Genomic DNA, 21,517 nt, shown 5'->3' on the forward strand with positions numbered 1-21,517 from the left:
TCACACATGTTGAAACCTGACACGTGTAATGGTATGTACTCATTGGCCGGTAAAGGCACGGGTTGGCCCGCCCCCTGATGACACATTCTCCCGGTCTCCTCCACTGTGGCCCAGGCCATGATGGTCGATCCACCTCTCCCTTCCCTAGCTTGGATCCGGGCCAGCTCAAGTCTTATGTACAATAAAAATATTGTTACCCTCAGTCTTTGTAATTATTGGGGAAACTGGTAGTGCCCAACAATTTATTTTACATAAAATTTTAACATCTTCAGTAATGAGAAGTTGCTGTGCCCCAATCGGCTAGAGGTGGATCCCAAAGTTCCGGGTGAATCAGAACTCTTTGAACAGTGGATCAATTGTTTCAACAACTTTCTGGAGGCCGCTGCTGGAGTAGTCAACTTGGATGAGAAGAGGCTGAAAGTCCTATAGGCAAGAGTCGGCCAGAGGGCTTTCCAGGCCATCAGAAGCTGCATGACCTACACAGAGGCAATGGCTGAGCTACGGGTGCTATACAAGCCCAAAATCAATGAGGACTACTCCCGTTACCTCCTGGGATCTAGAAAACAGCAGCCTGTTGAGTCGATAGAAGAGTTTGTCCGAGCCCTGATCACACTGGGAAAAGACTGGGAAACCCCACGGTCCTTATGCTGGCGGCCCAGTGCGTGGAAGACCTGGTCCGGGACACTTGCGTGTAGGGGTTGAGGTCAGTCTATATCCGATAACGTCTCCTTGAGGAGGATCAACTGCCATTGAAATGGGAAATCCAACTGGCCAGGACTTTAGACTTGGCCCAACGCCACGTGGAGTCGATTGCGGGCAGAAGCGGGCCTATCCAGTATGCACCACTGCGAGGGACACCATACTGGGAGTCGGCATCAGGGACGAGATGTGACTTCTGTGGGCAGGCAAGACATCCATGACGTCTCTGCCCCGTGAAAGAAGCTACCTGCTCAGGCTGCAGGAAAAAGGGCCACTATCAATGAGTCTGCAGATCCAGAGCCCCATCCCAAAGCAGCATGGCATGTATGGCCAAGGAGCGTCTGGTGCTGGCTGCGTGCGCGATAAGGAGGGTGCCATTCTACTCGCTCCCACCCCCATCTTCTACGTAGCAGTAGCTCTCATCTATGACATCACTTCCACCCCTGATGACACCACTTCCTCCTCCTCCAATGACGTTGGCAGCAGGGTCAACATGGAGGCCGCCATCTTGGACATTGGGCCTACCCACCAACGACGAAGACAACGTGCCCATCCTGGCATTGATTACCTTGAGCCAAGCCAGCCCTCACCTGATCACAAACTCCATAATCCAGATTGAGGTGAATGGGCACAAATCAAACTGCCTCTTTGATAGTGGCAGTATGGAAAGTTTTATCCACCCCAAGGTGGCCCGTAGACTCTCGATACCCATTGGATCAGTATTAATGGTGGCAAAAGACCAGCGAGCTTGTATCCGGGGGTACTGTGTGGTGTCTCTGATGGTGGGGGGGGGGGGGCGAAATACTATAATGACTTTCTGTTGTTGGTCATGCCCCAGCTCTGTGCGCCGATCCTCCTGGGCCTTGACTTCCAGAGTCAGTTCAGGAGTGTGACGATGGCATTCAGGGGCCCCCAACTGCCACTCACCGATTGCAACCCACAGCTTATGGATCCCACCTTCAATCAAGCACCCAGCATCCGGCACCGACCTGCAGCCTCACCACCTGGGTGGCCCCTCCATCACTATTCGCGAACCTCAGCCCCGATTGCCACCAAGAGCAGGTGCTACAGCACTGAGGATATACTGTTCATCTGGGACGAGGTTCAGCGACTCTTGGCGGAGGGAGATCATCGCCCCTAGCTCCAGCCCCTGGAGGGCACAGGTCCTTGTGGTTAGAAGGGCAGGCAAGCCCCAGATGGTGACTGACTATCATCAAACCATCAACCAGTTCACCCAGTTGGTTGTGTACCCTCCACCCTGGATAGCCGACTTGGTCAACAAGGTAGCACAATACAGTCTTTTCGACCATTGACCTCAAGTTGGCTTATCATCAACTTCCCCTTCACCTGAGCGAATGGCTCTACACGGGCTTTGAGGCCGACGGCTTTCGGTGTTACTAATGGTGTCTCTGCTTTTCAGAGGGTTATGGATTGGATGGGAGATGAGCTCAAGCTGACAACGATGTTCCCATATCTCAATAATGTCACCATCTGCGGCCATGATCAGCAGGACCACTGCGCGAACCTCGCAAAGTTATTACATATGGCCAAGTCTCTCAACTTGACGTACAATAAGGACTAGTGGATGTTCAACACAGACCGCTTGGCCCTCCTCGGATGCGTCATGGCACATGGTGTCATTGCCCTGGAACCCGACCGCATGCGACCTCTTATGGAGCTCCCAGTCCCAAACACCCTAAAGGCGCTGAAGAGGTGCTTGGGGCTGTTTTCCTATTATGCACAATGTGTGCCCAATTACGCCGATGAAGCCCGCCCCCTGATTAAGTCCACAACTTTTCCGTTATCGGCGGAAGCCGAAACTGCATTCTTCCAGATCCAAGGAGACATTGCAAAAGCCATGATGCATGTTGTAGACGAGTTCATCCCGTTTCAGGTGGAGAGCGATGCCTCTGATTTCACACTGGCCACCACTCTTAACCAGGCAGGCAGGCCAGTAGCTTTCTTCTCCTGCACCCTGCACTGTCCTGAGGTACGTCACTCCTCGGTCGAGAAGGAGGCCCAAGTAATTACCTGGCTGGTAAACGGTTTACCTTGCTGACAGACCAGAGGGCCGAGGCCTTCATGTTTAATACTAAACAGTGGGATAAAATCAAGAATTACAAGATTCTTAGGTGGAGGATTGAGCTCTCCACCTATAATTATGATATTTTGTGCTGACCAGGTAAAGTCAACGATCCCCCAGGCAGCCTATCCTGGGAGACGTGTGCCAGTGCACATCTTAATCGCCTCGAGACCCTCCACGACAGTCTGTGCCACCCCAGAGACACAAGGTTATACCATTTCATCAGACTCGGAACCATGTGTACTCCGTTGAGGGCATCCGGTCCATGACTAGATGCTGCCAGATCTGTGCTGAATGTAAGCCGCAGTTCTACCAACCCGAAAAGGCACACCTCATTAAGGCCACACGCCTTTTTGAATGGTTCAGTGTCCATTTTAAGGGGCCCCTACCCACTTCAAATAGGAATGCCTACTTCCTGACGGTGGTGGACAAGTTCTTCATGTTCCCCTTTGCTATTCGCTGCCCGGATATGACCTTGGTGATGGTAATCAAGGCGCCGCGTAGCATCTTCACCATGTTCGGGTACCCCGATTATATCCACAGCGATCGGGGGTCCTCGTTCATGAGTGAGGAACTGTGACAGTATTTCCTAACCAGAGGCATAGCCGCCAGCAGGACCACCAGCTATAACCCCAGGGGTAATGGCCAGGTGGAAAGGGAGAATGCCACCATCTGGAAGGCGGTGCTCCTGGCCCTTAGGTCCAAAAACATTCTGGTGTCCCATTAGCAGGACGTTTTGCCTGAAGTGCTCCACACCATCCAATCACTCCTGTGCACCACAACTAACACCACCCCGCATGAACGCTTGTTTGCTTTCCATAGGAGATCGGTGAATGGTTCCTCCATTCCACCTTGGCTGGCAACCCCAGGGCCGGTCCTGCTATGGAGACACGCGAAGGGCCATAAGACAGATCCACTGGTGTAAGTGGTACACCTCATACATGCCAAGCCTCAATATGCTTTTGTGAGGTGCCACGAGGACACCACAATGCCTATACAAGACCTGGCGAGGGCCTGCCTGCCACTGACCATACCACGGAGAGACCACCCCACACGGGAGCGCAATACTGGAGGCCGAACCACCTGGCTCTCCTCTCCAGGAGTCGGTTCTCTGGGAGACATCTAACCCCCCCTTCCTCCTGGGAGCCTTCAATCATCACCCTGACCCAGACTATTCCGTCCCCTGCCCCCCCGTGACCGCTTCCCCTCCTGAACAGCAGAGCACGGAAACAGCTGCCCCCCATTGGTCCTGCAGAAGGAGGAAGTCGCAGGTTCAGCTCAACCTCTACTTAGTTTGAAAGGTGGGGGGGGGGGGGGGGTTCTGTTTAAAAGAGGGGGTGAATGTAATAGTATGGATTGTATGTACTCATTGGCTGGTAAAGGCATGGGCTGGCCCACGCCTGATGACATGCTCCCCTGGACGCCTCCCCTATGGCCCAGGCCATAAAGGTCGAGCACCTCTCCTTTCCCTGCACTTCCCTAGGTTGGATCTGGGCCAGCTCAAGTCTTATGTATAATAAAGCCTATCGCTTCCCTCAGTCTTGGTCTTTGTAATTACTGGGGCAATTACAGGGTAAACAGAATTGGTTCAAAATTTAATTTTTAGGGTTAGGGTTAGGGTTGGTAGTCCCCAACAACATGTTGAAACCACAGGGTTTCAAAAGCTCCATAACTTCATTTTTTATCTGGCAAGATCCATTGGAATCAGAATTACTATTTTGTTTCTATAGGATACCTCTGAATATCAGCTTTTCCTTACAAGCGCAACTGCTTTGAGGCAGGGCCATGTGGAGGTGTAAGTAGAGTATAATTACAGATTGATGAGTTTACTTGGGTAGTTTTCATGAAGCTAATCTAAGAAGCTAAAATTGAAGTTAAAAATGAATGAATTTATAATTTTATAATGGGAATCAAATTATGTATTTTTGATCTGTTCCAATGATCTTCATAAGTCATTTTATTGGATTTCTTGCTGGTGGAATGGGACAGAAATATTTATCTCAGGAGCCACATGTTTCTTCCTGTTGTCAAATTCATTCACTTTACTATATTACTTATGTAAGGCTTGAGTATCTTATGATGTCCCAGCTCAATTGCAATCATGCAAACTCACACCACAAATGCCACAATGCCCATTTGTTGCCAGTGGCTATCCACTCACAACTGCTTCTCAATCCCAGAATATCAGACTTAACTGGTGTTCACTCTGCCCAACTTTCCCATTCTTATAGGGGGTACAACACTTCAATTTGTACAACCAATGAAAAATATTTCTTTGAAAAGTAGCCTTGAGATTAATTCCTGCAGGATGTACTGGAAATACTCTGTTCCTGATTTCCAGTCCAAAACTCACATTCATAAACCCAAACCCCACACAAGTCCTGGCACCTTCCCTCCAAGCTTTTATCCTGCTCTGAGAAAATATCAAGGATATAGATTAATATTTGAAGTGCTCTCTTTCTCAATTACACATCTAAAGCCTGAAAAATATTTGAAAATATTTTGCTAGTATTTTAACAAGCTTTATAAATAATTTAACTGCATTTGGTCGCTAAATGAAAATAATGTTCCTGAAGTCTTAAATATCCAGCAGTTCTAAATCTGTATTACTCTTCCTGCAGATTATTTAAAATATCATCACCAATGAAAGCAATAAATAATACAATTGTTAACTGTCCGCCTGTTCTTGAGAAGTCCCTTTTACATGAGGAAAAGCATGAACTTGGAAATTTTGTTGATAAGCACAGTGGATATGGTATAACAGACACCATCAGACCGAAGCAACGGAATGGCACTCAGTATGTGATAAAAGCACATGCACTTCCTATGATGCCACAATCATTTCATGTTAAAGGTAATATTACAATAAGAAATATAATTGATTAGACTGTTCACAGTAAATTATAGAAAGGAGTCTAACAGCACGATGTGATGATTATTAAACATGGCTAGCACTGGAGGGAAAACAACTTTATTTAGAGGTAAACAAGAAGACTGCAGATGTTGGGGAACTAGTTCAGCACACAGAAGTGCTGGAGTAACTCAGCAGATCATGTAGCACCCATGGAAAATAATAGCCAATGTTTTAGGCCTAAAACCTCCTTCAGGTCTGCTGAAAATTCCCTCCCCCCTCCCCACCTTACCTCAGCTCCATATCTTCTCAGATGGACATCTGGCTGATTTTTCAACAGACCTGAAGGATGGATTTGGCCCAAAATGTCAACAGTGTATTACTTTCCATGAATTGCTGAGTTCCTCCATCATTTTTGTGTAATGCCTTAACATTATTTAGGTTGATATAATTCCATATTTTATTGTTTAATTTAGTATTTTTTTAACGACATTGTCCCCTTTCATTTTTTCTGCTTTCAACATTAACATCTGGGGTTGGATTTCCCTCTTAACAGAATTCTACCTGTCATCTTCATTTATTTTTTGACTACAGTTTCATCAAAGATAACTAGTTTTCTGTGCTGGATAACATATTCCAGCCCAATAAAATTCATTAATATTTAGTGCAGTTTTTCAAAGAATGCTAATCATTCGAAGATCAGAAGTACTTCTTCTGCTTAAGGGGTTCCCTGAAAAATAGAAAGTAAGTGCTCATTACTGGATCTTCACCCTTCAATTTTGGCAATGGCCAAGGAACATGACCCCTTTACTCTTGATCTTCCTAGGGTCATTGGAAGAAAATTTCCTGGCTTTCTGGAGCCATTCCTAAGCTTACTTGAATGTCATGGTATAGTTGTTGAGAGAAGAGATGCTCTTCACATCCAATTTTCCTTTTTGTGCCTAAAATCAGCTACATGCAGTTTTAGACACTAGTCTTTTGTATGATTTATTTTCCTGGTATCAGCAGTATATGCTATGGTGTTAATTCTTTCTAATGCAGTACTAATTGAAGAAGTAAGTGCCAGGCAGTACCAAGCATTGTCACTTTGTGAACACAAAACAACAGAGAGAGGGCTGGCAATGGAGCAAAATGTCGCTTTGGAAGCTTGGAGTGAAAGGCTGAACTTGCTAATGAGAAGGCAGGAAAGTGATTGGGGCAACATTGTTCCATGAATTCATGGTGAAGATATCAAACATAAATGTTTACATTTAATTTAATATGTTAGGTTCTCAAAATTTAGTGAAATAGACCACAACAAATATTGGTGACCATTATTTCAGTGGTTTAATCTTAATATTATTCGAATGCATAAAATTGAAGACAACTATTATTGGCACATTACCTTTGGCAGTGTTTAGATTCGTACTCAGGTTAGAGCTCACAAAGCAAATACATGTTAACAGGAAAAAGTGGATTGACATTGTACATTCAATTCTATTAAATAAGCCTCCAAACACTTGACATGCAATCAATTTGTTGGAATGCAGTTATGGTGATTGGTGATAGAGTATATGAATCTGCTATGTTGATATTAAACAAAATCTTGTGCCATTAAATTTTAATTAGAATATTATTAATGTACATTTGATACAGTAAATTACTAAGATACAATATAATACTTCCAATTAATGTATCTTGTAATGCGATATTAGTCCAAATTTCTAGTTTGGTTAGGTGAAAAGATGAGATTTATTCTCAATATTATCATGTGATGGAAGAAAAGTCAATCAGCTCAAGATAGGACTTCAATAAATATTTTTGGAAATTCTTGCTGAAAAGATATCACCTGAGCACGATATTAGACTCTGTTGGTATGCTGTAACAATTGAATAACTTTTTGATAGATAATTCAAGTAAAAGGGTAGGACTTGGTAAATTACAAACACTTTGACCACACATGAAAATATTTTTTTTAAACAATTACACCAGCTTTTTCAAGAAAATGTAGGGAAGAACAAGAAACAATTTGGACAAAAATGCAAATATATTTTGCAAAAATACTCATGACAAAACAATAATCGAAATATGATCCAGTGTTCTTTGATTGTTCAAACATTTATTTTTTCTCTTGTAGATGCAACTGGCAAGTGCTCGGGAACTTTGAGGGCGGTTACTGAAATTCGTATCCTTTGAATATTTGTGAGATATTTATAGTTAATAACCAAATGAAAGGGATCAATTTCTTATAATATTCATTAATTTAACTCTGGATAGAAAGTACAGAATGCTTTGCTTTTTTTCCTTTGTTTTTAAAACATCTTTTGCAGTAATGCACACATAATCTCATCAAGAAGCTTTGCATTGTACACATTGTATTAAGGTGAAAACAGTCTTTAAATAAAAAATGGAATATCTTTTAAAGTGGCATATTAAAATCTTAAAACTGTATTTGGTGTTGGCTATGCAAGCTTTTCTGCATTTTGATTGAAATATTGCCACTAGATGGCAAGAGCAGCACATGTTAACATGATTTTAAAAAATTTTGCTTGCTGATGTAGATTGTATGTGGAGAATAGAACATCGGTATGTTCTCTGTTCAAATACTAAATGTTTAACAATATTTTGTTTAACAATATTTTGTTTAAAAATGTTTAACAATAATTGAAATGGTATTATCTTGATCCTTAACTTGTGCAAAGCAGTACAATTTAGAAGCATTTTCAAAGAATTTCCTTATTTCAACTACATACAGTCCAGACTATTAGATGATGTATGTACACAAATTAAGAACATTATCTAAAGCTTTTTTTTTCAAAATTAAAGCTTCTTTGAAATTTTATGTCCATATTTGGAAGAACTGCAAACAAAAAATAAATAGTAGTCAAGTAGGGTTTGACAGAATTATTGTCTTAAAATATAATCACTTGCAGGCATTTTTGCAAAATGTACATAATTTAGAAAGCTATAATTCCAAAGAAAACAATTAGCAGGAATGAGTAGGATATTTGGCCTTTATGCATGCTTCATATTTCATAAGATGATGGTGGATCGTTTTCCTCTGTGCAATTTTTTTTACATTAACCCAATATCTCTCTCTTCCCTTAGTATTAAGTCTGTTACTCTCCATCCTCAGTATTCTCAATGGCTGCAATTCCAAAGATTTTTAAAGTTGGGAATTCCAAAGATCTATGACTCTGCATGAAGAAATGTTCATCTCTGAAATGAATGTTTGTTCAGACTTTTTCATGTTTCATTGAAGACAATGCTGATCTTTCTAAACTCAAACATTAGCCCAGACTGCTTAAAGTCTCTTGGTTTTTGAACCATTGCTGTACTTCCTATATTTCAAGAATATCTTCTCTTTAGAAATGGAGACTATACCTCCACATGATATTCTAGATGCAGTATCTCTCAGGTCCTATATAATTAGAGCAAGGCATCCTTGTACAGTAGTAAAGGCCAACACATGATCTGTCTTCTGAATTGCTTGCTGTTTCAACTGACTAACTTTCAGTGATTTCTGTCCAAGAACATCAGGCCTTTCTGAACATCTTTCAATCTCTGACCAATAAAAATCAGATTGTAAAGATGATTGTCTTTACAATCATCTACTAAAGTGGATGATACCAATTATTTCCAAATTTTATTCCGTTTTCCATTCACTTAACCTTGTATATACCTCTGAAATCCCACTACATGTGCCTAACTCCTTTCTGAAGTAGTGCAGTAACATTTATTACCTTCTTATGTGTGGGGATTATTCTGGTATCTGGAATTTGGAAGATGACTTCCAATAACTATGGAATGATTAAATGTCATCATTTGTTAGTTTAAGGATGTTCTTATCAGATTGAAATTTCTGATTCATCTTGTGCATCATGCTATGTTCAGGATTATTCTTTCGGTATTTTCTTAATTATAATGTGTCATCTTTTTTTTGTTGATTGCTACATACACACAATCTGGCAAATAGAATAGGGAAAAATTTGCAGTTCAAATTTGGCATGATGTGTTAGAAAATATTACTTGTGTATCATGCTTCTTGATTCGTTTGGAGAATTTTCTTAATTCACTGGCAGGACTTTTAGCTATTATCCATCCTTATTTATTTGAACGTGTCTTCAAATTATTTGTTTAGACCTTTGAAAATAATGAACAAGCTGCTCAATTCTGCACATGCAAATAAAAGTTTTACAAGTTACATAGTCTTGCTTTCAGACATTTAATTAACTAGGTCTAAATGTTTCTGGATTCTCTTTAGCTTCTTTATGATGAAAAGAATTTTGTGATTTGTTCCCCAACTGGTTCTGGAAAGACCGTGATATTTGAACTCGCCATAGTCAGAATACTGATGGAAGTTCCAAACCCGTGGTCCAATATAAAAATTGTATACAGTAAGTTTGATACAAAGGTTGAAATTGATTTTTTAAATACTAATGGAAAACACTTTGCTTCTATTATAATTTTGCAAAGAGCAATGCTGTGTTTCCATCAATAGATAGTTCATGTGGTATTTTCAGCTGACATATTTCCACTAAAATGGTTTATTCACAATAGAATTGTACATAGAAGTGATTGTGAGACATACAGTTGACGAAGTACAGCCAAACCACAGTAACAGCTCTTAAGAGATGGAATAATTTGCATTTATAGAGAATAATTCTGATCTGAATTACAAATTGAATACTGTGATGTACAATGTATCATTGTGCTTTATCATTAATTGAAAGATGCCTATCCAATTTGTTCCATGACTTTTCCTCAAGATATGTGATGGAATATTTCATTTTCCTAGTGGCTCCGATCAAAGCTTTGTGTAACCAGCGTTACGAAGATTGGAAAGAAAAGTTTGGACCTATTGGACTAATCTGCAAAGAGCTCACTGGAGATACAGAAATGGATGATTATTTTGAGATCCAAAATGCACATATTATCATAACTACTCCTGTAGGTTTCTGCAATAAGGAAATAAAGATAAAGTAAAAAGTTATGATCACTCAGTCGAAGCAGCTTTTTATAAGAATGTTTCCTTGAATGAATATTTCCTTATATTTATTTTCTTGGCATTCTTTATTATAGAATGATTTATCTTCTTTCATCACAACAAGATGTCCCATTGGATTTTATAGACTATTTGAAGTATTAACTCAATGAGAATAAATAGAAATTCTGATAATGAAAACGTTTTCCTCAGCATGAAGGTCAATACCTTCATGCTGAGGTTTGTTCATTGAATAGCTTAAGGCATTTCTAGATGACAGAATATAATTTTTCAAAGTAAATAACACAAGGAAAAATCTTTTAAAATAGAATAGTGTCATTATTGATTAAAGAAACTTACAGAAAAGAATGAAGCCATTCAATCCATTGTGCGTGTGTTGGTTCTCTTTAGGAGCTGACTATTCAATTACATTCATTTTTAAATAAAATCTACAGTCCAGGCCCTTCAGTCCTCAGTGTTATGTCGACATAATAACCTGCTCAAACAACTGTCTAGAATTTTCCTACTGTATAACCCTCCATTTTTCTCTTTTTTCCATAAATAGAAATTTTATTTTATTTTTCTTATGCTCTTTTATTTCTGTTTCCAGTGTTTTTGCTTTAACAGAAGTTATAGATACAATATTTGCTGATTGGGCATTCCTTGTCTTGAAAATTTTTAAGTATATTAATTCTCTTTTAGAGTAATTTTAAAAATCATAATTTTAAATACCTAAATTAACCTTTATTGGATATCAAGTGTACTAGTTACTCAAGCCTCTCCATATCATCCTTGCAGTCAACTTACGTAAAAAGATCACCTAAAACTAGGCATATACTAGCCATTTGGTAATCAATGATTTAAGTAGATTTTGCACTATTCTTTTGTAATCTTTGCTCTAAAATCTAGAATTTCATATGCTATTTTTTATTCAATTTTTCCTCATTTATACTCAAATAATTAAGTTCAAATTATAAATTTGAGCCCTGATAAATATCAATGTTTGCAACCTTCCTATTAAACACCCATCATTAACCATAAGCTGTAACATACATTATTCTTCCTAAAGCAGCATGCCTTTGTTATATCTGTATGTTCATGGATGGTGCCTTGTTAACTGCCTTGAAAGATATCTGAAGCATTTTTATAAACATTGCTATTTCTTCACCTTTGCTTCAATTTGCTAGACTTGGCTGAGGCATGAGGGTCCTTCCTGAACTGTTGACATTCTCGGCGAGTATCAATTCAATATATGATCTCGAGAAGGTTATCAACTACCAACATTCAACTAAATAGCCTAATTATCTTCTTTCTCCCTATTATGACTTTTAAATAAAGCATTACATTGATAACCTTCCAATCTTTTTGATACATTGTCTGTATCCAAACATTTTATTAGCAATTGTGCTCAAAGCCTCTTCTTCCTGTTTACAACAGAAGTAATAGGATACCAGGTTAATATATTTTTTCCCAATACAATTTTCTAATTCCAGTAATCACAGAATGAGGCACATTCCCAATATATAAACTTGAACACAAAACTCATTTGATAAAGTTGAGTATATTTTGGGAATGTTATAACGTTCCAATGAAGAGTTGTAACAATGCAGTTTATGTAATTGTTTGACACATTCTGTCTAGTTTCTAATTTCTTTTGCGCAGGAAAAATGGGACACAATGACCAGAAAATGGAGAGATAATTCATTAGTACAGCTGGTGCGGCTTTTTCTTATTGATGAGGTGATGATTTCTATTTTACAGTGATTTTTTTTATAACTTTAGAAGATATTAAGCTGAAAATGCTATGGCATGGAAAGTATTGCTGCACACAAGTCACTGGAATCACCCCAAGGAGTGGTATAGTGAACAGTAAGGACATTATCCAAGATTGCAATTGGATTTAGATCTACTGGGGAAGTGAACCAAGGAATTGAAGATGGAATTTAACTTGGACAAATGCAAGCTGTGGCATTTTGGAAAGTTAAATCCTTGCAGATTGACACAGTAAATGGGAGGGCTTTGAAGAATGTGGTTGACAGGGAGTCCTAGGGTTTCAGGAACACACTTCCCTGAAAGTGGAGACACAGATAGACAGTGATAGATTTCAGATGAGAGTTCAAAAAAATGCATGGGGACCTGAGGGCCAAGATGGGAAATATTAGAGGGATATTGGGCAAATGCAAGCAAATGGGACTAGCTCAGTTCGCATCTTGGTTGGCACGGCTAAGCTCCTTCCATGCTGTGCAGGTTAATGACTGACTTTTCAAGAATGGAAGAATACTTAGGGCTGGATTGTGTGTTGGTTGATAGTTTCATGGGGAACTGCTGACTAGGTTTTCATCTTGATCACTGAAACATGTAAATCAGGTATATGCTAAGATAAGATGTGATACTGGAACATCTCACCTTTTCCCGGTAGGTTTCATGACCCTTTTCATTTCATAGAACTCACATTCAAAGCTAAATGCATGCAATATTTTCTCAATATTCTACTTATTTTATAATTTAAAAGTTAATTTAAGGCTATTTGAACAGTTGCTATTGTCTCTGATTATCAATCATGTAAAATAACTCAGACTTTTGACAGCAATGATCCCCATCAAAAAGGTTTCAGAACATTCTCGGGGAAATCTCAGAGATTGGATGATTGAGGTTATTTTGCCAATGATATAAACCATTTGAGACTGTCCATAACAGGAAATTGATAAATTGTCAGATTTACTGGCAGCACTCCAGGAAATGTCAGTCTGCTTGAACTAACTCTTTAGTTCAGGGTTCTGACTGGCTGCATCACTACCTAGTCTGGATGTACCAATACACAGGACAGGAGCCGTCATAAGCATCAGTCTTCCCTCCATTAAGGACATCTACAAGAGGCAGTGTCTCAAGAAAGCAGCCTCGATCATCAAGGACCCTCACCACTAGGCCATGCCCTCTTCTCACTGCTACCATCAGGAAGATGATACAGAACCCTGAAGATGAACTCCTAACAGTCCAAAGCAGCTTATTTCCCTCTGTCATCACATTTCTGAAAGGCCGATGAATTACAAACACGACCTCAGTTTTGTCTTTTATACTAATATATTTTCTTTAAATCGTGATTTCTCTTTTCTTTGGCTTGGCTTCGCGGACGAAGATTTATGGAGGGGGTAAAAAGTCCACGTCAGCTGCAGGCTCGTTTGTGGCTGACAAGTCCGATGCGGGACAGGCAGACACGATTGCAGCGGTTGCAGGGGAAAATTGGTTGGTTGGGGTTGGGTGTTGGGTTTTTCCTCCTTTGCCTTTTGTCAGTGAGGTAGGCTCTGCGGTCTTCTTCAAAGGAGGTTGCTGCCCGCCAAACTGTGAGGCGCCAAGATGCACGGTTTGAGGCGATATCAGCCCACTGGCGGTGGTCAATGTGGCAGGCACCAAGAGATTTCTTTAGGCAGTCCTTGTACCTTTTCTTTGGTGCACCTCTGTCACGGTGGCCAGTGGAGAGCTCGCCATATAACACGATCTTGGGAAGGCGATGGTCCTCCATTCTGGAGACGTGACCCATCCAGCGCAGCTGGATCTTCAGCAGCGTGGACTCGATGCTGTCGACCTCTGCCATCTCGAGTACTTCGATGTTAGGGATGTAAGCGCTCCAATGGATGTTGAGGATGGAGCGGAGACAACGCTGGTGGAAGCGTTCTAGGAGCCGTAGGTGGTGCCGGTAGAGGACCCATGATTATATATATTTTCTTTAAATCGTGATTTATAGCACCTGTAAAGCTGCCGCAAAACAAGAATTTCATGAGAATAAATTCTGATTCTGAAGACCTATCCTGAGTATCATTATTGCAGAAGAATTTTGTGCAAGTGATATCAGAACATTAATTGCATGCTGTCACCCATCATTCTGCATGGCTGACTGTCCTGTGTCTTATGCACTCCATTGCATACAAAAAAAGTGCAACTTGAAGTAGAATTTCCAAGTTATTGCCCTTTAAAGTTTCTTTCATGATTAGCAATTTTTTTTCATCTTCTCAAACTGGCTATTTTATATGCATAGCATTTTAAACAAAATCAAGGTGTTTCATTTCTATTGTAGGCTCATGTTGTGAAAGATGAAAGTCGTGGTGCAACCCTTGAAGTTGTTGTCAGCAGAATGAAAACAGTGCATTTGGCTGCCTCACGTTCATCTAGTCAACCTGTGGATAAAACACTGAGATTTGTTGCAGTTTCTGCAACAATTCCAAATGTTGAAGATGTAAGTCTATTCATGGAATTACAGGAAAAATATTAGATTGGGTGGAGCATTGGCTGATAGGCAGAAAGCAAAGGATGGGAATAGAGGGATTCTGCTCTGTTTGGTTGCCGGTTACTAGTGGTGTTTTGCAGGGGACGGTCTTGGGGCTGCTTCTTTTAACAATGTATATTGATGATTTAGATTATGGATTGAATGGTTTTGTGGCAAAGTTTGCATATGACACCAAGATAGGTGGTGGAGTAGGAAGAGTTGAAGAAACCGAAAGGTTTCAGGGAGACTTGAACAGCTTAGGAGAGGGGGCAGTGAAATGGCAGATGAGATACAATGTTGAGAAAAGTATGGTTGTACATTTTGGAAGAGGAAATAAGCAGGCAGATTATTATTTGGATGGGGAGAAAATTCAAAATTCAGATGTGCAAAGGGACTTGGGGGTCTCTTGGAAACATTTTGAATGTTGAAATGATTAGACAGAGTGGATGTAAATAAGATGTTTCCCTTAGTGGGGGAATCCAGGACAAGAGGGTACAGTCTTAGAATTAGAAGGTATCCATTTAAAACAGAAATTAGGAGAAATTTCTTTAGCCAGAGGGTTGTGGATTTGTGGAAGTTGTTGCCACAGCTGTGGAGGCCCAATCATTGGGGGAGCTTAAGGAGGAGATTGACAGGGTATCAAGGCAAAAGGCTGGAATTTGGAACTAGATGTGAGAATGGTTTAGACCGGGATGGAGTTGCGGAGCAGATTCGATGAGCTGAATGGCCTATTTTATCTTGTGATCTTAGTGGACAAAATAAAATGTTGAAAAGAAAGTAGGATCACTAATCATGATTAATTTTATTTGTGCATTGTTTGTTTTGTTTTCTCAGGTTGCAGAATGGTTATCTGACAGAAAGGAACCAGGAATTTCCATGAAGATAGATGAAAGTCATCGACCTGTAAAGCTCCGCAAAGTTGTACTTGGATTTCCATGCTCGAATTCTCAAACTGAATTCAAATTTGATCTATCTCTTAATTACAGAATAGCCAGTGTTATACAAACATACTCTGAGCAGAAACCTACTCTGGTGGTATTCATTCTTTTCATTCTGATTCTTATTATTTTAAGTTCTTGCACTAATAGCTTCATAATGTTTTATTAAAGATTATGTTTAATTTATAGTTCTGTGCCACAAGGAAGGGTGTGCAGCAGTCTGGATCCATACTTGCAAAAGATGCCAAATTCATTATGACCATGGAACATAGGCAAAGGTAACATTGAAATAGCCTTTTTGGAATTTGGAAGATGAATTTGAAAATTCCTAGACCTGGGAGAAATCTCAATTGAGACATTTCCTTGAGAAAAAAATAACTAGTTAATAGAAATTAAGAGAAGCTTGCATTAAGTCATAGAACTATTGAACAATTACAGCACAAAAATAGGCCATCTCGTCCCCTCTACTCTGTGCCAAACCATTTTTTTTCTCCTAATTCAGTTGACCTGCACCCAACCCATAGCCCTCTATACTCCTCCCATCTATGTACCTGTCCAAATTCTTAAGTGTTAAAATTGAGCCCATATTTAACTCTTCAGCTAGAAGCTTGTTCCACACTCCCCTCCACTCCCTCCTCATGTTCCCTCTAAACTTTTTCCCTTTCACCCTTAACCCATGTCTTCTGGTTTGTATCTCATCTACCCTCAGTGGAAAAAGCTTCTCTATATTTACTCTGTCAATCCCCTTCATAACTTTAAATACCTCTATCAAATCTCCCCTCATTCTTCCTCACTCCAGGGAATAAAGTCTTAACCTGTTTAATCTTTCCCTGTAACTCAATTCCTGAAGTCCTAGTAAATCTTCTCTGGACTCTTCCCATCTTATTGTTATCTTTCCTGTAGTTAGGTAACCAAAATTGCACACAATACTCCAAATTTGGCCTCACCAATGTCTTAAACAACTTCAACATAACATTCCAACTCCTGTACTCAATACTTTGTTTATGAAGGCCATTGTGCCAAAACCTCTCTTTACAACCCTATCCACCTGTGACACCATTTTCCAGGAATTATGTATTCCCAGATCCCTCTGTCCTACCATTTACCATCTATGTCCTTTCTTGGTTTGTCCTTCCAAAATGCAATACCTCACACTTGTCTGCATTAAATTCCATCTGCCATTTCTTCAGCCCATTTTACCTGCTGGTCTAGAACCATCTGCAAGCTTTAAAAACCTTTTTTGCTGTCCACAATGCCTCCAATCTTGGTGTCATCTGCAGAAAAGTCAATTATTTTTAGTTTGATGTGAAACAAGAGACTATATTCAGTACCTAAAAGAAACTGAAAGTCATACCTTTAGGCAAAATATTTTTGTCACATTTGTTTATATGCCTTGTACATGACAGAACATCGAGAGTATATTGTGTGCTACGGGATATAGTTTATTCACTGGTGTGTTTCTTTTCAAATTATTTTTTTTCTCTTCAAATTGTTTTTTTTTCTTTATGTTAAGGAATAATTAATTCAAGGTGAAAATGGGATAGTGTAAACTCTCAGATAAATTATGAAATTTGTGTTTTTTTTCTATTTAACAAGATCAGTGGACTCCTACAATTTCTATTTTGAGTACTACAACAATATGTTATTTGCATCACGAGTTAAAATACTACATAGTATTTAACTTCCAGGAACTTACACAAGGTGTTATAGTTATGCCTATTCGTAATTCCAAAAATGTCTAATCCTGATTATTCTTTTTAATGAAAAACTTGTTTGGTTGATTCAAAATGTAATTTCTGAATTTCTTCTTTTATCCAACACCCCTGAACACAATAGACTGCAAAAATACACAAACTCAATTAAGGATGCAAAGCTTAGAGGTGAGATTTGTATTTTAAATGATTTTGGAATGAAATGATGCATTTTTCTAAAACCTGTATATGATTTTTAATAGATCTGTTGACATATGGAGTTGGTTACCATCATGCTGGCGTGGATCTATCTGATAGGAGAGCTACTGAAGCTGCCTTTACTGCAGGAGATTTACCTGTTCTTTGTAAGTCACGTTTGTCACATCTATGGGTTCAAACGGTACTTATTCAAATTTTCATTTTAAATTGTTTTATTTTTGTTTTAATCATTTGGGTAGATTCATCAAAGGTTTAAAGAGACAATTATGTCAAATATGATTGAGAGTGCATATTTATTTTCAGATGTTCTGGAAAACAATAGCAAGATTTTGGGATTGAGTAGCAGAAGCTACCATAATGAGATGCATGCTGCCATGTGACTTCTATCATTTAAACATAATTATAATCACAGACTCTGAAGCAATAAATGGTTGCTATAAACTTACCTGATTACAGCAGTTTACAAAAGCGCCCTATTTGGCAATTTCTATTTTATACATTAAAAATGTGGGATTGTATCTTAGACATACAGCACAGCAACAGGCTATTTCAGCACACAAGCCTGTACTGCCCAATTACACCCGGGGATTAACAATCCCCGGTACATTTTGAGGGTGGGAGGAAACAGGAGACCCGGGGGAAACTCAGCAGATGTGGGTAGAATCCTTTCAACAGTGCGGGATTTGAACCTCTGGTCCTGATTTGCTGGTGCTGCAGCTAACTGTTGCTAACTGTTAGACTGGGTATTTCTGATGTGCAGTCACATAAAAGAGAAAGTAGACACTGGAGCTGAGTTACAGGGAATGATTAAATAGGTTAGGACCTTCTTCCTTGGAGCATGGAAGGATGAGGGGAGATTTGATAGAGGTTCACAAAATCATGAGGGGTATAGATGGAATAAATGCGAGTAGGCTCTTCCCACTTAGATTAGGAGAGAAAAATACAAAAGGATATGGCTTTAGGGTGAAAGGGGAAATGCTTAGGGGGAACTTCTTCACTCAGTGAATGTTAGGAGTGTGGAACGAGTTGCCATCTGATGTGGTAAACGTGGGCTCACTCTTAAGTTTTAAGAATAAATTAGATAGATACATAGATAGGAGAGGTCTGGAGGGTTATGGAATGGGAGCAGGTTAGTACAGACTTGAAGGGCTGAATGACCTGCTTTCTGTGCTGTAATTTCTATGGTTCTATAGCCTACTGAGGAGTTGTGGTTTTTATGGAAAGCAGTATTACCTTCAGTATAAAAGGCATGGCTTAATCTGTGATCCATGTAAACTCAGCCCATGAGCCCATGCTGCGAAAATACACAGCGATGAATGTACTATGATTAATCTTTAGTCTAATGTTAAAATTATATTTCATATATTGTAGCAGGCTGCACTGATCCACAAGCGAACCTGGTCATGGAGGTGCAGGCTTGCACTGGGCTGACGTCACAGTGGTCCCGGGGTGGAGCAAAGGCTCATGGGGGTTGTGCTGATAAGCTCTTAGAGAGTTCCAGTAAAGTCAGATGGTTGGTTCAGCTCACTCGCAGCTTTCGTGTGGTTTTTCTTTAATTTGCTGCACAGCTCACCAACCACAGTGGTGACCCCGACGGTGCAAAATGGCATTCTGGACCCCACGATGAATGACATGAGCGCACAGAACGCAGTTTCACTGAAGGTGGCAACCTTTTGGACGTCACAGCTGCTAGTCTGGTTCGAACAGGGTGAGGCCCAGTTTCAGGTCAGGCAGATCACCACAGACTCCACAAGATATTTCTATGTGGTCAGTTCGCTCGACCAGGAGACTGCCAGATGAATCATTGAATTATTACATCAGCCACCAGCTGCCAATAAAGTAGGAGGCAATTAAGGCTCTCCTTATCCTAACCTTTCACCCTTTCCCACTGTGAATGAGCGTTATGGGTGTTCCTCATAGATGGCCTAAGTGAATGCATGCCATCCGCCCTTATGAACAATATACTGGCATTAATGGATGGCCACAGGCCCTGCATACTGTTTGAGCAAATAATTCTTGAACAGATGCCGGAAGACATCTGCCTACTCCTCGCAGATGATGACTTCAGCAACCCATGCAGGTTAACAGCCCATACAGATGTCCTGTGGCATGCCAAGCAATATAGTGGGGTGTATGTTGACTTAAATGCCCAGTGACTCATCTCTCTCCTACCCCACTGAGGACGTTGGTGACTGTCACAGCAGGTGGAGATTCAAACTCAGAGCGGTGGTGTTTCTACCATCAGAAATGGGGTTCTGGAGCCTACCGCTGCCGTCCACCTTGCTCCCATCCGAGAAACGCTGGGGCCGGCCATCGCTGACGGCTTTGAAGATCGGCCGCCGAGACAGTCACCTTTATGGGACATGGGACTGGCACACAGGGCGGAGTTTCCTCATAGACACAGGGGCAGAGGTCATTGTCTTTCCCCCCCACCCCCCTGAACTGAGACCCCCACTCCGGGAAGTCGGGACCATGCCTCTCCTCCACCAACAGATTATCAGCATACGCATATAAGGAGTGCGGACCATCCCGCTCGAGTTCAGCTCCTGCCATTTTACCTGCAACTTCACTTTTGTTGACATGTCTCAGTCCTTACTGGGCACAGACTTACTTCAAGCCCACTGCCTCCTGGTGGACCTGAAAGTGGCACCATCTGGTCAATTCCAGGACCTTCCAGACCTTCACTCTTTGAGAAGCCAAATTGCTGGCCCTCCACCTCGACTCAGTAACCTTATTGGGCAACAAGTTTGCCAGAATCCTGGCAGGATTCCCGGCCATTATAATGCCACAGTTCTCCACTGTTGTCCAGAAACATGGCGACCAACACCACATCTCCACACAGGGACTGCAGCTACATGCCTGGGAATGCAGACTTCCTCCCTGACAAGTTACAGCTCACCATGGAAGAATTCAGGAAGATGGAAAAGATGGGAATCATTCGGCACTTCTACACATGGTGCCAAAATCTTTTGGGGGATGGAGACTTTGTGGGGACTACGCTGGCTCAATGATACCATGACAGCTGACCGGTACCTGGTTCCTCACATCCAGAACTTCATGGCCAATCTACACAGAGCGATGATCTTCTCAAAAACTATCTGGTCTGAGGGTACCTCGTGCTCCACAACAATGTCCCCAAGATAGCCTTCATCACTCTGTTCGGCTTTTTCGAGTTCCTCTGTATGTCATTTGGCATTGAAAACGCAGTGTAGACTTTCCAGAGACTCATGAACTCAGTGGGTGCGGCCTGGATTTCAATTTTATCTAGCTAGACAAAATCTTCTTTGCCAGTCGTTTTCAACAGGAGCACTTAACACACCTGCATCTGCTCTGCCAGTGACTGAGCAACTATGACCTAGCCATCAACTCAGCAAAATGTCAGTTCAGCCTGATGGCCATCGATTTTTTTTTTTAGGCACCTCATCAATCAATGCGGGAAAGTCCCTCTTCCATCAAAGGTTGAGGCCATTTGTAAGTTTGCAAGCAACTACAGTCAAAGGTTTGCAGGAGTTTGTTGGGAATGGTCAACTTCTACCATTGATTCCTGTCGTCAGCTGCCAGGATCCTGCAACCTCTTTTCAAGCTGCTGTCCAATCAGACCAAAGAACTCAGCTGGGATGCAGAGTCTACAGCAGCTTTCGACCAGGCCAAAGATGCTCTGGCCAACGCCACCCTTTAGTGCATCCGCACATTGATGTGTCCACCACCCTCACAGTCGATGCATCCAACATTGCTGTCATCAGCATGCTGGAGCAGCTGATTAATGGGTATTGGGGACCACTCGCTTTCTTCAGCAGATACCTGTGACCCTC

At 40.9% G+C, this 21,517-nt stretch overlaps 1 protein-coding gene across 10 annotated transcripts in view; it reads left to right on the forward strand.

Moving 5' to 3' along the window:
- The window catches only part of hfm1 (helicase for meiosis 1), a 197,843-nt gene that overhangs the window by 45,923 nt on the left and 130,403 nt on the right, over nucleotides 1-21,517 (forward strand). For 8 of the 10 annotated variants that reach the window (XM_069939173.1, XM_069939172.1, XM_069939178.1 and 5 more), the window contains 11 exons: nucleotides 5,404-5,636; nucleotides 7,750-7,797; nucleotides 8,315-8,385; nucleotides 9,877-10,009; nucleotides 10,411-10,562; nucleotides 12,259-12,336; nucleotides 14,669-14,827; nucleotides 15,692-15,892; nucleotides 15,985-16,073; nucleotides 17,632-17,675; nucleotides 17,750-17,851. In XM_069939173.1, coding sequence (XP_069795274.1) covers nucleotides 5,404-5,636; nucleotides 7,750-7,797; nucleotides 8,315-8,385; nucleotides 9,877-10,009; nucleotides 10,411-10,562; nucleotides 12,259-12,336; nucleotides 14,669-14,827; nucleotides 15,692-15,892; nucleotides 15,985-16,073; nucleotides 17,632-17,675; nucleotides 17,750-17,851 — 1,310 coding nt within the window. Of the gene's footprint in view, nucleotides 1-5,403; nucleotides 5,637-7,749; nucleotides 7,798-8,314; nucleotides 8,386-9,876; nucleotides 10,010-10,381; nucleotides 10,563-12,258; nucleotides 12,337-14,668; nucleotides 14,828-15,691; nucleotides 15,893-15,984; nucleotides 16,074-17,631; nucleotides 17,676-17,749; nucleotides 17,852-21,517 lie in introns of those variants that run through there. The other 2 variants (XM_069939175.1, XM_069939182.1) reach the window with 2 other exon arrangements.

This window comes from Narcine bancroftii, chromosome 5 (genome assembly GCF_036971445.1).
Source record: "Narcine bancroftii isolate sNarBan1 chromosome 5, sNarBan1.hap1, whole genome shotgun sequence".
Classification (NCBI taxonomy): domain Eukaryota; kingdom Metazoa; phylum Chordata; class Chondrichthyes; order Torpediniformes; family Narcinidae; genus Narcine; species Narcine bancroftii.